The sequence below is a fragment of the Loxodonta africana genome, chromosome 4, assembly GCF_030014295.1.
Source record: "Loxodonta africana isolate mLoxAfr1 chromosome 4, mLoxAfr1.hap2, whole genome shotgun sequence".
Lineage (NCBI taxonomy): Eukaryota > Metazoa > Chordata > Mammalia > Proboscidea > Elephantidae > Loxodonta > Loxodonta africana.
The window spans coordinates 7,374,807-7,390,515 of NC_087345.1; the positions used below are offsets into that span (position 1 = coordinate 7,374,807).

At 55.5% G+C, this 15,709-nt stretch overlaps 1 protein-coding gene across 2 annotated transcripts in view; it reads left to right on the forward strand.

Moving 5' to 3' along the window:
- Positions 1-901: 901 nt before the first annotated feature.
- Positions 902-15,709, forward strand: part of KIAA0930 (KIAA0930 ortholog) — a 56,736-nt gene continuing 41,928 nt past the window's right edge. The window contains exon 1 of one of the 2 annotated variants that reach the window (XM_064283386.1): positions 902-1,028. In XM_064283386.1, the coding sequence (XP_064139456.1) occupies positions 965-1,028 (64 nt within the window). In that variant the 5' untranslated portion in view covers positions 902-964. Of the gene's footprint in view, positions 1,029-1,360; positions 1,369-15,709 lie in introns of those variants that run through there. The other variant, XM_064283387.1, reaches the window with a different exon arrangement.

Genomic DNA, 15,709 nt, shown 5'->3' on the forward strand with positions numbered 1-15,709 from the left:
GGCGGGGCTGGGGCCCAGAGCGCCCTGAGACTGCGTTTCCGGGTCTCTCCCCTCGTGGAGGATTGGCCGGCGGGCGGGAAGGGGCGGGGAGGCGGGGCAGGCCGGCCGGGAGCGGAGCCCAGAGGCGGGGCCTGGAGGGCCGGGGGCGGGCCCTGACTGTACGGAGGCGGTTCAGGGGCGGGGCCTCCTGGCGGTCTGGGGCAGTCTGGCTGTCCGGGGGCGGGGCCTGGCGATCTGGGGCCGCTTAGGGGCGGGGCCTGGCCGTTCGGGGGCGGGCCCTGACTGTACAGAAGAGGGCCGGGGAGGGGCCTGGCGGGCGGGGCGAGGCCTGGCCGTTCGGGGGCGGGGCGGCGGTCTGGGGCGGGGCCTGGAGATCTGGGGCCGTCTAGGGGCGGGGCCTGGCCTTCGGGGGCGGGCCCCGACTGTACAGAAGAGGTCCGGGGGCGGGGCCTCCTGGCGGTCCGGGACAGAGTCGGGGGTCCGGGGGCGGGGCCTGGAGATCTGGGGCCGCCTAGGGGCGGGACCGCGGACTGGGGCGGGGCCTGGCGGGCGGGGTGGGGCGGGGCCTGACCGCGGGCGGGGCGGGGCCTGGCGGGCGGGCGGGGCAGGGCGGGGCCTGGCAGTCCGGAGGCGCGCGGGCGGCGGCGGCGCGGAGGTGCGCTCCCTCGGCCGGCTCGGCGGGCGGCGGCGACGCGCACAAAGGCCGATTGTGGCTTCACTGGTGCTCCAGGCAGGCTGCGCCGGGGCGGGGGCGGGGGCGGGGGCGGCGGGGTGCGCCGGGAGCCCCCGCGGGCGCGGCGCGGGCGATGAGCCGGGGCCCGGCATGGCCTCCGCGCGGCCGCCGGGCCGGGCCTGCGCCTCGGCGTCCGCGCCCGCGGGGCTCCGAACCGGGCCGCCCGCCCTCGCCGCCGCTTCCCCCGAGCCTGCGGGCGGCGCCGAGGCGGAGGGGCGCTCGCTGCAGCACATGCTGCGCGCCATAGCCGAGGAGCGCAGCCGTCTCAGCCTGCGCCGCGAGGTCTGCGGCCTCGGTGAGTGGGGCCGGCCGGGCCGGGGACGTGGGGTTTGCGGCTTTGGTGACTGGGGCCGGGTGGGGACGTGGGGTCTGCGGCCTCGGTGAGTGGGGCCGTGCCAGCCGGGGACCTGGGATCTGCGGCCTCGGTGACTGGGGCCGGGTGGGGACGTGGGGTCTGCGGCCTCGGTGAGTGGGGCCGTGCCAGCCGGGGACCTGGGATCTGCGGCCTCGGTGAGTGGGGCCGGGTGGGGACGTGGGATCTGCGGCCTCGGTGAGTGGGGCCGTGCCAGCCGGGGACCTGGGATCTGCGGCCTCGGTGAGTGGGGCCGGGTGGGGACCTGGGGTCTGCGGCCTCGGTGAGTGGGGCTTGGCCTTGTGGGGACCTGGGGTCTGCGGCTTCTGTGAGTGGGGCCGGCCGGGGACGTGGGGTCTGCGGCTTCCGTGACTGGGGCCGGGTGGGGACCTGGGGTCTGCGGCTTCTGTGAGTGGGGCGGGCCGGCCGGGGACGTGGGGTCTGCGGCTTCAGTGAGTGGGGCTGGGTGGGAACCTGGGGTCTGTGGCCTTGGTAAGTGGATCGGGCTGGGCAGGGATTTGGGGTTTGCAGTCTCTGTGAGTGGATCGGGCCGGGGAGGATCTGGGGTTTGCAGCCTCGGTGAGTGGGGCCGGGCCGTGATCCCAGTTCGGTGGGTCTGCGAGCCTCTCCTGGAGGGTGCGTGCCGCCGTGGGCCATGCGTGTCTCTGTGTTGTCCCTCCATGTGTGTCTATCTCTGTGCATGTCTCTGTGTGTCCATCTGTTTGTGTATCTGAGTCTCACCATGTCTGCGTGTCCCCCTCAGATACCCTCGGGTGCCGGTGTGTCCAGGTCTCCCACTGTCTGGGTCCTGCACGCAGCGTCCGGGTGTCTCTGCTTCCCAGGTCCTTAGCTGTCCTCCTCTGGCTGTGCGTCTGGTGCCTCTCTGGGTTTCTGTTCCATCTCCCTCCCTTCCTCCCTGAGGGTCTCAGTTCCCCTTCTGCTCCAGGAAGCCATGCAGGCGATGTTGGCACAGATTCCAGGAGACCCTTAGCTTGACAGGGCAGGGCCAGCTTCCAAGGCTCCGAGCCAGCCTTCATACCCCAGCCACTGTCCCTGGCTCACACGGAGCCTGTGTCTCCGGTGCGGAAGCCTTTGTCCTCTGGAACCTCTCTGCATCTACTGCCCTCCTGTCCATTAACTAAAGGGGACCTGTTGGGCCATGCCCCCTGAGCCCCCCTCCCCTTCTGGCGGGAGCAGGGCCTGCTGCTCTCCTGGGGGGATTCCCCTCTAAGGAGGCTCCAAGTCACAAATGGAGGGTGGGGTGGAATAGAGATGCCTGTATTGTTTAAAGGGCTTGGCTGCAGGTGTGGGTGGGTTTCCAGCTTGGCTGGGTGTGAGGTAATGGATACTGAAGGATCGTGCCCAGACTGATGTGTGGAGGAGCCCCCTCCCGCAGCCCCGGTTCTCGTCATTTTCTCCATGAAAAGACCCCTCCCTTCTCCGTGCTGGGAATGACTTCATACCACATTGTCAGCCACCACCACCCCAGCGTTGCTGACTTGTGAACGCCAACCTTTAAGATTCCACCAGTCTCCCTTCATTCCTCTGTTGGGGAAATGGAGTGTCAAAGAGTGGGCCTCTCTCTCCTGAGATCACCCAGCAGCTGGGGTATGAAGCCCCAGGCTTTCCGGGCCCTTCAGCAGGCCCCGCCCTGGACATGGGGTGAGGAGAGGACATACATTTGAATGCTCCTTTTTGTGGGAGGTGGGTTTAGCACAGGACACTTTCCCTTGGTGAGCAGGTCCCAGCCCAGCCTGCGCTGGGGCGGGAGCTTTCCTGAGGGGGAGGTCAGAGGTGTTTACAAAGTGGGCATAGATGAGGACATTGGTTTCTTTGGTCTCTTCTAAAAAGGCGTCAAGACTTAGTTTTGAGCAGAAATTAGAGAATCCTTATAAATTCTTTCAGCAGACATTCATTAAGCACCTATTGTGTGCCAGGCTGCCTGCCAGTATGGCAGGCCCACCTGTCACCTGGCACAGAATGGCTGAAATGGGAGGGGTCTGAGGGACCATCTGCTCCAGGCCCCTCAGCCCCGTGTGCTCGGCTTCTCCAGGCTGCCGGCTTCGCTTCCCAGGTAACCGGTGCCTCTGCCAGCCTTGACAGCCAGCGACTTCTCACTCCTGCCCCCGTGGAGCCCACAGGGCCTTCCCCTCAGAACAGCTGTAGCAGCTAGCACTCGTAGACAGCCAGGTACCTCTGGCCTGCTCTTGTCAATACGAATGTTATCTCCATTTCACCTGATGAGCAGCCTGAGGTTCAGAGCTGCAAGTGACTCGTGTAGGGACACCCAGTGGGGATGGCCCCTGGTCAGTCTGACGCCAGGCCAGCCTTCCCCTTCCACCCCTGAGTATGCATCTCTCCCCGGCCAGGCCTTGCTGTGCCCAGGCTCTGCCTTGGGGAAGAGAGCCTCCCCATAGTAGTGGGCCAAGAGCAGAGCCTGATGGTCTCATGGGACACCTGCAGGCTCATTCGTGCCATCCCCTGGTATCTCCTGCCCTGACCCCGGTCCTTCCCCAACTAAGTACCTTTGGTGCTTGGAAGCGCTAAGCTCTTAAGCTTGCCGTTTTCTCTGCTTGGGAAGCCACCCCCTACTCCTCCTCCCCACAAGCAGCTAGCTACAAGCTTTCTTTCAAGTCTATGCTCAAATGTCACCGCCTCTGCCGCCTCCGTGAGAAGCCGTCCTTCCCTCCCCCAGGCCGACTTTCCTGTTCTGCTTCCTAGGGACATGTCCATTATGGCGGTTGTGGCATTGTCATCGTCTGTGGGGCTGTCTCCACATTAACTTGTGAGCTTCCTGAGGACATGTCCAGGCTGAGGTTTCTCAGTGCCTAGCCCAGGCTGTGTACAGAGCAGATGCCTGGCAAACATTTAGCAAATGGATGAAAAGATTAATTTCTGGACTGGCCAATGGATGGTGTTGACAGCCAAGGATATTGGAAATTAAATTCTCAGAAGCGCTTGGTTGCCTTCGCCTTCATTTTTCAGATGAGAAATTTGATGCTTGGAGAAGCTTAGCAGGGACTTAATGCCCAGACTAGATTTGGGGACCACAGGTTGGCCCAAGCCCCCAAAGAGAACTCCAGCCCCAAAGCACTGCTAGAGCCAGTGGGCCACTGAACCCTCTCGGCCCTGCGAGATCAGGGTTACGCGCCATCATTTCCACTTCACAGGTGCGACACCTGAGGTTCATGTACCAGTTACATTTGTGAACTAATTCAAATTCCCAGATTTTTTTGTTTAATTAAAGCTTAGGTCACTCAGAGCGTGCCATCCTTTCTCAGGCTGTTCTGAAGGTATAAAAGGAGCCTCCAGGCGTTCTTTGGAAACTCTGTGGGGCAGTTCTACTCTGTCCTTTAGGGTTGCTATGAGTCGGAAATGACTTGACAGCACTAAAAAAAAAAAAAAAAGCTCTGGGTTTTTTTTTTTTTTTTTTTTGGTTCTGGTGGAGAAGCTTGACTTTGGGCAAGCCGTTTGTCATCTCTGAGTCACAGAGTCTGTATGAGTTTGAGAAACTGTGGCCCTGCCCACACAGGGGGTGTTGCTGGACTCTCATGATGAAAGACCCAGTGTATGGGTGGGTGGGGGCAGATGGAAGAGAAGCCAGGTGCCCAGGTGAGCAAATCAGTCCAATCCAGTTCTGACACTACCTGTACAGGTAACACTTCCTGCCCTGACGCTGACCACCAGAGTGAGGACAGAGCCCCCAATCCTCCAGACTGCCAAAGCTGCCCAAGACCTCAGATGCCAGTCTCAAGCTTGGGGGTCCCCATGACACCTTCACTTCTGACCTGCTGGCTCTAAATCTGAGGGCTCACTTTACCCACTCAGGATACCAGCTATAAGCTGAGGCTCCCAGGCCCCCGCTCTCTTCTGACCTGGTGGCTCCCACCACTTGATCGGGTTCAGTAATTCCCTAGAATAACTCACAGAACTCAGGGAAGTGGTATACTTAGGAGTACAATCTTATTACAGCAAACAGGATACAAATGAAGAGACTCATAGACCGGGGGTGTTTCCAATGTGGAGCTTTCGTGTCCAAAGGACAGGCCACCCTTGCCATGCTTAGGTGTGTGTCACCAACCAGAAACCTCATGGAGCTTCGTTGTGCAGAGTTTTTATATCGAGTTCCCATTACATAGGCCTGACTGAATCACTGCCCACACGGATGAGCCGTCTTCTCCCCTGAGATGGGGCTGATATCTCTTGGTCTTTCTGGGCTGGCCAGCCCCCATCAGGAGTCCCCTCATTAGCATCACCTATTGGTGAGGTGTGGTCTGGGACCCTCAGGGGTAACAAAGACTCCAACCCCTGGGGAAATTCCAAGGTTCTAGGGGTAATCTCTCAGGAGCAGAGGACAAAGACCAAATTCTTTGAGGAAGGTTAATTGAAAACCCAACAGCGGGTGACTGTTAACTGAAGTAAAATCCGACTGGGAGCTGCCATTGCGGTGGCCACCCCTGGCAGGACTTTGGTGTTTCATCCACAGGAAACTGTGATTCCAGGTAACCTGTGAAGTATGCTGGCTGTCTGCAGTAGCTTCTTTGGGGTTTCAGGGCCACTGAGGTAGAAAGAACTGGGCAGCCAGGGCCCACATGTTGTGAGGTGCAGACATCTGGAGTGAAGGTAGAAAAGCGTGACCCTTCCTCCCAGGCTTGGGCCTTCTCGTGGGCCCTGGATGTCAGCCCAGACATGCTGTAGGGTAGGGTCCTTTGACAGGGCGGCACATGGCGATTTGGACGTGGTCTACCCAGCCTGGGTGTGAGGCACGTTGATGGCAGGGCCTGCACCGTGGTGGTGCTTGTTTGCTAGACCCTACCTTGGGGAGCATTTTGAAGAGCTTTCCACACGTAGCCAGCCTCTTTTAGGTGGCCTCGGGGATTCTCCCTCTGTCTGGGGTGCTGTGGGGAGGTGTGTGTTACATTCATTAATTCCTTCTATCCTTGAGATGATAATCCCACAAGGTAGGCATCAGTTATACTCGTTTCCTGGTCCTGAGGAGGAAACGGAGGCTTAGAGCGAAGTAACATGCCGACATCACACAGCTGGGAGGAGCAGAGTCTATGAGGCCAAGTTGTTAACTGTTTGGCTGTGCATGGGGACCAAGCTGACCTGTCCTTGAGGTGCCAGGAGCCTGGCGGGTCCCAGGTGTGCATGGCTGCCTGGCACAGGTGGCTGTAGAGGTGTGAACATGCAGCCAGAGGGGCATAGAGAAGGGAGCCAGGGAGGTGTGTGGGGGTGTGAGGCTGGGCAGGATCTGCCCAGGTGAAGGAGGAGGGGGACAGCAAGGGGCTTACGTGGCTTGAGTGCAGTTGTGGAAGTCGAGGCTGGGGTGGCCAGAGGGCCCAAGTGTGACACTGCCTGGCTAGGCAGGGGGTGCCTTGCAGGTGTGTGACTTGTCAAGTGACCGTCATTGGAGAGGGACTTGGCACAAAGGACTCTGCCTGGCCGCCGTGGCTCACAGCACTGCGCATGCACAGTTCACTTAGTCCTGCCTTCCACATCGCTAGGTTCTGTTAGTCCCCCACTTTGCAGCTGAGCTTCACAGGGGCAGGTGGCTCACCCAGGTGGTGGAGCTGGGAGGTGGCTGAGCTGGGATTCCAGCTGAGGCCTGTCAGATGCAAATGGCCATCCCGGAGGGAGTACTTGAATGAATGAGAAGGAGTGAGGGGAACGTGTCCTTTGTGCTGAGCAATGACTGTGTGCCAGGTGCTGGGTGCCACCCTGTCACATGGGAGGAGGCCTGTGGACCCTTGCCAGGGCTTGCACCGTTTTGCAAGGCCCAGCATTTCTTGGGTGTAAGTAGGTGGCGGGGTGGGGAGGGCTTTAGTGGGAGGTGGGAATGGGAGGGAAGGCTGGGCCCTTGGCTGAATGCATCACCCCTCGGGGCTCTGCATACTCTTCTGTAAAATGGGGACAGCAAACCCTCTCAGTTACTGGTTTCGTGTAAGAGAAGTTCTGGCACAGCTTCATGGGCTGTTGTGTGAAGGGAATGAATGATACATGCGTGAGGCCTGGGAGGGGCCGGCTTCCCGGGACAGAGCAGGGCTTAGCCCATGCTGCTGCTGTGTTGGTATTTACTGTGAAGGACCCGAAACACCAGGCCCAATGCCCGAAACGTGGAACTGTAATTATACTCGTGTCCCAGAGTTCAGACTGCTTTGCAGTCACCCGGGATGGTTTCCTGGGTTCCCCGGGTTCCCTGGGGACCTGCGCGGTCCCTCGACCTTCAGGCAGTCAGAGCTGTTCGGGGCCAGTGTGGGCAGGAGGAAGTGTGACTGTTTGGAGTGGTGACAGTGGTACTTTCGGTTCCTGGGCCTATTTTGAAGGACTGCGGGTTCCGGCCTCCTCCACTTCCGTGGCTGGAGCTGCCAGAGGCTAGCCTGGCTGCGCTGTGGTTTTCCCGAGGTGGGACTCGCATCTTTGTTGAGCAGTCGGAGGAGTTTGGATCTCAGGCTTTAAAGACAGCGAGGTCTCAGCTGTAGAATCGGCTCAGCAGAGTGAGGGGCAGTCAGCTGGGCTTGCCTCTAGCCCGAGCAAGAGTAACTTCGGGGGAGTCATTCCCCCCCCCTCCCCAGCTGTCACCCTTCGGCAACGGGTTAGATCGCTTGGACCGCCCTGAGTTGAGCTTCTGGCCTTATTTATAAAGAAGCCCTGGTGACACAGTAGTTAAGCACTCAGCTGCTAACTGAAAGGTTGGCAATTCAAACCAACGAGTGCCTTCCTGGGAGAAAGACCTAGTGATCTGCTCCCGTAAAGATTACAGCCTGGTGTAATGGTCAGTGGCTGTCGGGGCAGCTTGCTCTTGGACTGCACTTCATTGTCAAGAAAGGGGCTCCAGAAGGTTCTCCAACAAGACTTCTTAGCCGCCATAACCAAGGATGGATATAATGTCAGGTGAGTGGACATAACTCCTTTAGAGCAGACGAAATGAACTTTCAATACCCATGCATTGGTTCAAGACTTGAAAACTCAGCGATTTGATAAAGCACAAGCAGAAAAAATTTTATCAGCCTTACAGTTTATTGAATGTCAGCCTGGATGTTGTCTATAAGGAAATGGTCCCTCTAGCTCAGCAGGTTTCCTATAAGGTAATTAAGGAGCCCTGGTGACACAGCGGTTAAGTGCTTGGCTGCTAACTGAAAGGATCGGATAAAGTGCAAAGAATGCATGAAGGACAGGGCTGCGGCTCAGGGCCATCCAACAAACAAGCCACGTCCTTGATTACTTCAGAAAAGGTCATCCTTGCAAAAGAGTAAGAAGATAGCCAAAATCTCAGAGAACGAACAAGTTTACAAGGCTGATAGCCTACATGGAGCCACAACCTCAGCTACACAGAGACCGGAAGAACTAGATGGTCCCCGGCTACCGCTACTGACCTTTCTGACCAGGGTCACAATAGATGGTCCTGGATAGAATGGGAGAAAAATGCAGAACAAAACTCAAATTCTTTTAAAAAAAGACAGAGTAACTGGACCAGCTGAGACCAGAGGACTCTCTGAGACTATTGCCCTGAGACACTTTTTAAAACTTGAACCAAAATTATTGCCTGAGATCACTTTTTAGCAGAAAGGCAGAGTGACACACAAAATAAAGGATGTTACCCATTAGATTGGTACCGTACTAAAAAACCATCTGTAGGAGACCAAAAGATCAATTTTTAATCCATAGCAAAGACAAGGGGGCAGGGAAACTAGAGTTCGGGAAAGGAAACAACCAGAACACAATTAAAGAGGATGTTGACACAGTATGAAAAATGTAACTAATGTCGTTGATCAATTTATGTGGAGATTGTCGAATGGAAACCTAACTTGCTGTGTAAACTTTTATAAAAACACAATAAAAATATTAAAAACAAACAAAGATTACAGCCTAGACAATGCTATGGGGCAGTTCTACTCTGTAGCACATGGGGTCGCTAGGGGTCGGAACCGACTCGAAGGCAACAACTCCAGCTCCATCACTGAGCCAGGCAGGGCCTCTCAGCGTGAGCTGAGCCATGAGGCTGCTGGAGCCTAGAGCAGGACACTTGTGAAAAAATCATCCAGAAAACCAAATAGATTTCTTTTTCCTATTAAAAAGTGTTACGTCCACATTGTAGAAAACTGGAAAATATAGGGAAAGAGGGAAAAAATGACTCATGGTCCCCACTATCAGAGACACACTGTTAATTTTGCCAAGTATTGCCTTCCAATCTTTGCCAGGCATTTTTTACGGATACTTGATATTCTATACAGAAAATTTCCTAATCTCGCTTTCTTCACTGAGAATTCCTAAGAGCGTTTCCACGTTGCTCAAACTCTAAATGTTATCTAAATGACTACGTGACGCTGAGCAGAGGTGCAGTAATTGACTGGATGGTGGCGTCTCGGTGAGAGCTTCGCTGGGATCCAGTCTTCCACCGTTACACATAACTGGCAACAAGCCTCCTTACACACGAAGAGGCTTCTGTCTGGATCCTGTCTTTCTTTAGGCTGCAGTCTGAGAGACCGTTTCCCCACTCTGCTGTCTGACCACAACGAGCAGGGCCAGGGCCACCATGAGTGGACACTGTGGGTGGTGGGCTGACGCTTAGAACAACAAAAGAAAAACAAACCCACTGTCATCGAGTTGATCTCAACTCAGCAGCCCTGTCGGACAGAGTAGAACTGCCCCGTAGAGTTTCCAAGGCTGTAGTCTTTACGGAAGCAGACGCCACATCTTTCTCCCTTGGAGCAGTTGGTGGGTTCAAACCACCGATCTTTCTGTTTGCAGCCGCGTGCTTAACCACGGTACCACCAGAGCTCCGTTGGGCCAATACTTACTAACCTTAAAAAAATAAATAAACCAGTTGCCATCAAGTCAGTTTCAACTCATGACAACCCTTTGTGTGTCAGAGTAGAACTGTGCACGATAGGGGTTCCAGTGGCTGATGTTTTGGAGCTAGATTGTCAGGCCTTTCTTCCGAGGTGCCTCTGGGTGGACTTGAACTTCCAACCTTCTGGTTAGCAGCCGAGCACATAACTGTTTGCAGCCCCAGCAGTTGCTAACCTTAAGGAGAAATTCACACGGATGGTACAGAACAGAAAGAAAGCGTCTGACCACTGCTCTGTCCAGTTACCATGCTGTCCCCCGTTGTAAATGAGCCAGCCTCAGAGGGTACTCTGGGCCAGCTGCCCCATGGCTCTCTGATCGTGTTTTCCCACCCGTGAGTTCTCTTCCTGGAGCTGAGGCTTGCCTCCTAAGGGAGGGCAGCAGAGGACAGAGATCCTGCGAGGCCCGGCCAGCCCCCACCTGCACACTCCCACGGCCAGTGGCTGCGGCTCCTCCCTCCCACTTTGTAAGTAGTATCTCAGTTAATTCTCATACCATCCCCCCCCCGCCCCCCCAGTAAGGGAGGAACTGTTGTCGTTAGGTGCTGCCTAGTTAATTCTGACTCTTAAACCCAAACCAAACCCATTGCCGTTGAGTCGATTCCAACTCAAAGCAACACTATAGGACAGAGTTGAATTGCCCCATAGGGTTTCCGAGGCTGATTGACACACTGCTGCAACAATCCTTAAACACAATGATTGTGAGGATGGCACGGGACCGGGCAGTGTTTCGTTCTGTTGTAGTAGCATTGCTATGAGATGGAAGTGACTCGATGGTACCTAACAACAACAGTCTTTATGGAAGCAGATTGCAGGTCTTTTCTCCCTCGGAGCCACTGGGTGGATTTGAACTGCAGACCTTTCATTAGCAGCTAGCACTTAACCATTAACGCCATGAGGGGTCTTTCAGGGAGGTGTTATGACCTTGCCAAGGAAAAGTGGAGCCCCCAAGAGCTAACTGGAGCATCCGGCTGGTCTCATCTATTGGTTTGGGTCTGTACACTTGCTCTCCGGGAAGGCAGTGTGCACCGCCTGTCACCCAAGCCCTGCCAGGGCTGGTGGCTGAGCCAGTCAGCTGATGGGCTGTGGTAGGCTTACCCTGCCCCTTTCTGATGATGTAGAGACCAGCGCAGGTGCCCCCAGGAGGTGGTTGCCAAAGGCTGTTCTGTGACAAAGTGTGGTTTCCCCAATGTGACTGGTAGCTTCCTGCCCCTGGGCCTTTGCAACTGCTGCCTTCCATGCTAGGAGGTAGCTTCCTGCCCCTGGGCCTTTGCACCTGATGCCCTCCATGCTTAGAGGTAGCTTCCTGTCCCTGGGCCTTTGCACCTGATGCCCTCCATGCTTGGAGGTAGCTTCCTGCCCCTGAGCCTTTGCACCTGCTGCCTTCCATGCTAGGAGGTAGCTTCCTGCCCCTGGGCCTTTGCACCTGCTGCCTTCCATGCCTGGAGGTAGCTTTCTGCTGCTGGACCTTTGCACCTGCTGCCCTCCATGCCTGGAGGTAGTTTCCTGCCCCTGGACCTTTGCACCTGCTGCCCTCCATGCCCAGAGCCCTTTTCCCCTGGCCCTCCTGGTTCTGTGGAGCACGTCCAGGGAGGCTGCTGAGCTGGAGTGCATGGCTGTGTCCACGACTGGGGCAGTGACCATCCTCAGCTAGGAGCATATCCATTTCACTTGGTGCCTCAGCCCCAGTGTCCCAGGTCCCCCTCACTCTACCTGCCCTGTGCCCCTCATACAGCACTACTTGGGGGCTCCTTCCCTGCAGAGCATCTGAGGTAAACTCCCAGGTTGTCCCAGGGGTCTCTGTTGTTAACACACTCCCTATGTGATTGGCTGCACTGTCCAGCGTTGGTGACCACTGCTCTGTCTGGTTACTGCCCCACCCCCATTTTATAGATGGAGTCACTGAGGCCCAGAATGGGGAGAGGACTTGCCCTGACAACCCCTCCCTGCCCCCAACCTTCCTGTGCTGAGTGGCCTGGCCTCACTCCCAGATGCCGGTTCCTGGGCCCTCGTGGGCTGACCTGTTATAGATCATATAAGTGGGATCGTGCAGTATTTGTCCTTGGGTGCCTTTCTTATCTCACTCAGCGTACTTTTCTCAGGGTGCATCCGTGTCGTAGCGTGTATCAGCACTTCACTTCTCTTATGGCTGAGTGATACTCCATTTTGCGGGCTTTTCTATAGGGAGGTGTATGTGCATATTTTGCCTCGCTTGAATGTTTAGTGAAGACTTGAGAAACCTTATTGGCAAAGTGAAAAGGAGAGAGGCTGAGGTTTTTTGAGGCAGTTTTTAAATTTTTTATTTTTGTTTTGTAGGTGGAGGTGCTATTAATGTAAAAACTCCTTGCATTGAACATCCTTTGAATCTTGAAAGGTGCTTTTTCACACATGGGACAATACTTAGGGTAGAGAGAGTGAGAAAAGCAGAATGTAGAATGACTTCTCGGGAGTGCATGTTACCTGTACAATGAGACAAGAGCCTGCTTAAAAACCGCACCTTCCTGCAGGCTCCCACTCACCCTGCCAGCGGTCTCAGTAGAATGCGGGGGGAGGGGGACCTCCCCTCCAGTTGACAGGGCTTGAGGCTCCGAGTGGCAGGCAGAGTTGGGTGACCCTGGGCCAGGGCTTCTGCCTTATCACTCTTCCTGTTGCATTGCTTCCAGGGTACCCTTATGGCAACGCCCCCCCCCCCCACGACCTTGGCACCCATTTAATTCTCACCTCTCTGCAGTTTCTGCCCCCCTAAGAATACGTTGGAGCCCTGGTGGCACAGTGGTTAAGAGCTCCCCTGCTAACCAAAAGGTCAGCAATTCAAATCCACTGGCGGCTCCTTGGAAGCCCTATGAGACAGCTCTACTCTGTCCTATAGGGTCGTCATGAGTCAGAATTGATTCAACAGCAATGGGTTAAGTGTATGTTCAGGAGCTCTGGTGGTGCGATGGTTAAACCCCTCGGCTGCTAACCGAGAAGTCAATGGCTCCAAACCACCAGCTGGTCCGCGGGAGGAAGACCTGGTGACCTGCTCTCATGAAGATTACAGCCTCGGAAACGCTGCGGGGCAGTTCCCCCTTCCTGTAGGGTTGCTACGAGTTGGAATCAACTCAAAGGCACCCAGCAACAACAGTAAGTGTATGTTAGAGGAGCCCTGGTGGTGCAATGGTTAAGCACTGGGCTGCTAACCAAAAGGCTGGCAATTTGAACCCCAGTGGATCCGCTGGAGAAAGACCTGGCGATCTGCTTCTGTAAAGATGACAGCCCAGGAAACCCTGTGGGTCAGTTCTGCTCCATTGCATGGGGTCACTCTGAGTCGGAATCGCCCTGATGGCACCTGACAACAATAGAGCATACGTCTGTGTGTTTGTAGCTACTGTTGGCCCATTTGTGTGGTTATGTCCATTGGGCACCTCAGAGGCACTGGGGTGCCGGGCTGAACGAAGCTTGGTCCTGCCTCCCGAAGCTTAGAGCTTGCTGGGGAGACAGTGGGGAAGGTCAGGAGAGGTGATCTTTTGTGCCTATGGCCCCACTGCCCCTGTGTCCTACCCACACCCGTCACTGGGACCAGCCCAACTCTCCATGCCAGCTGCCTTCCAGTCATTTGTCTACACCTGAATGTGTCCAGGACCTTCAGGCCCAGGCTGGTCAGGACTGGACCCACTGCTCCCCCTCCTGCCTGTCCTGCCCCCGGACACAGCTGTCCAGCACCCAGATACCTCAGCTGAAGCCAGGCGTTACCCTCCCCTGAAAACCACGTCTGTAGGCACTACATGCTTTCCAGTTGTGACCAGGCTGTGTCCTGTCCTGAGCCGTCTCTTGTTTCCCCGTCCCCACCTGTCCAGAGTTCAGGCCTCATATGAGTCACGCCTGCCTGGTCCTTTGCCCTCCCGTCCATCCACCGAGAGCAACTGCTCGTGAACCGTGTCCTGCCCTTGCTGCTTACACCATTAAGACATCCGACTGAATGTGGAAATTATAGAACAATATAGTTAATAACATACGCAGTTAAAATTTTGCTGAAGATCATTCAAAAACGGCTGCAGCAGTGTATCAACAGGGAACTGCCAGAAATTCAGGCCGGTTTCAGAAGAGGACGTGGAACCAGGGATATCATTGCTGATGTCAAATGGATCCTGGCTGAAAGTAGAGAATGCCAGAAGGATGTTTACCGGTGTTTGATTATGCAAAGGCATTCGACTGTGTGGGTCATAACAAACTATGGATAACATTGCGAAGAATGGGAATTCCAGAACACTTAATTGTGTTCATGAGGAACCTTTACATAGATCAAGAGGCAGTTGTTCGGACAGGACAAGGGGATACTGATTGGTTTAAAATGAGGAAACGTGTGCGTAAGGGTTGTATTCTTTCACCGTACCTATTCAATCTGTATGCTGAGCAAATAATCCGAGAAGCTGGACTATATGAAGAACAGGCATCAGGGTTGGAGGAAGACTCATTAACAACCTGCGTTATGCAGATGATACAACCTTGCTTGCTGAAAGTGAAGAGGACTTGAAGCACTTACTAATGAAGATCAAAGACCACAGCCTTCAGCATGGATTGCACCTCAACATAAAACAGAAATCCTCCCAACTGGACCATGGAGCAACATCATGATAAACAGAAAAAAGGTTGAAGTTGTCAAGGATTTCATTTTACTTGGATCCACAATCAACAGCCATGGAAGCAGCAGTCAAGAAATCAAAAGACACATTGCCTTGGGTAAATCTGCTGCAAAGGACCTCTTTAAAGTGTTGAAGAGCAAAGATGTCACTTTGAAGACTAAGGTGCACCTGACCCAAGCCATAGTATTTTCAATCCCATCATATGCATGTGAAAGCTGGACAGCGAATAAGGAAGACCGAAGGAGAATTGATGCCTCTGAATGGTGGTGTTGGCGAAGAATATTGAATCCACCATGGACTGCCAGAAGAACGAATAAATCTGTCTTGGAAGAAGTACAACCAGAATGCTCCTTAGAAGCAAGGATGGCGAGACTGCGTCTTACATACTTTGGACATGTTGTCAGGAGGGATCAGTCTCTGGAGAAGGACATCATGCTTGGCAAAGTATGGGGTCAGCAGAAAAGAGGAAGACCCTCAATGAGGTGGATTGACACAGTGGCTGCAACAATGGGCTCAAGCATAGCAACGATTGTGAGGATGGTGCAGGACTGGGCAATGTTTCGTTCCGTTGTGCACAGGGTCGCTATGAGTCGGAACCGACTTGACGGCACCTAACAACAACAACAATACCCACAAGGCAACAAGGCCAAGCTTCTTGGTCAAGATCCTTTCTGACCCGGCCCCGATGACCACCCGCGCCCCAGCAGGCTACTCTGTGGGGTCCCAAGGTACCAGGACACTCCCCCCTCCACCCCTTTGCTCCTCCTGCTCCGCTGCTACAGCTGCCCTCCCCACCCCTCTGCCTGGAGGGCCCCTTCTCAGCCCTCAGCTTAGGGCTGCCGTCTCCTTTTCCTGGTCCCCGTGTTCCTCATGGCACCGCTGGTCCTGTGGTGCTGCACCGCCTTCTCAGCGTGGGACTTCCTCCCTCACGGTCAGCTGAGCTGCCCACAGGGGCGGGACTGCCGGTGCCATGGGGACAGGCAGGAGGTGACAGTGTTTCCCAAGTGAAGAGGCGGTCATCGCTCAGGGTAAAGTGGTCCTTGGGCGGGGCACTCACCAATGAGGGACCCCCGGAGCACATACAGAGGCAGAGGAGGGCAGAGAAGGCTCAGAAGGCCGTTGCTGCCACTCTCTGGGCCTCAGTTTCTCTCGG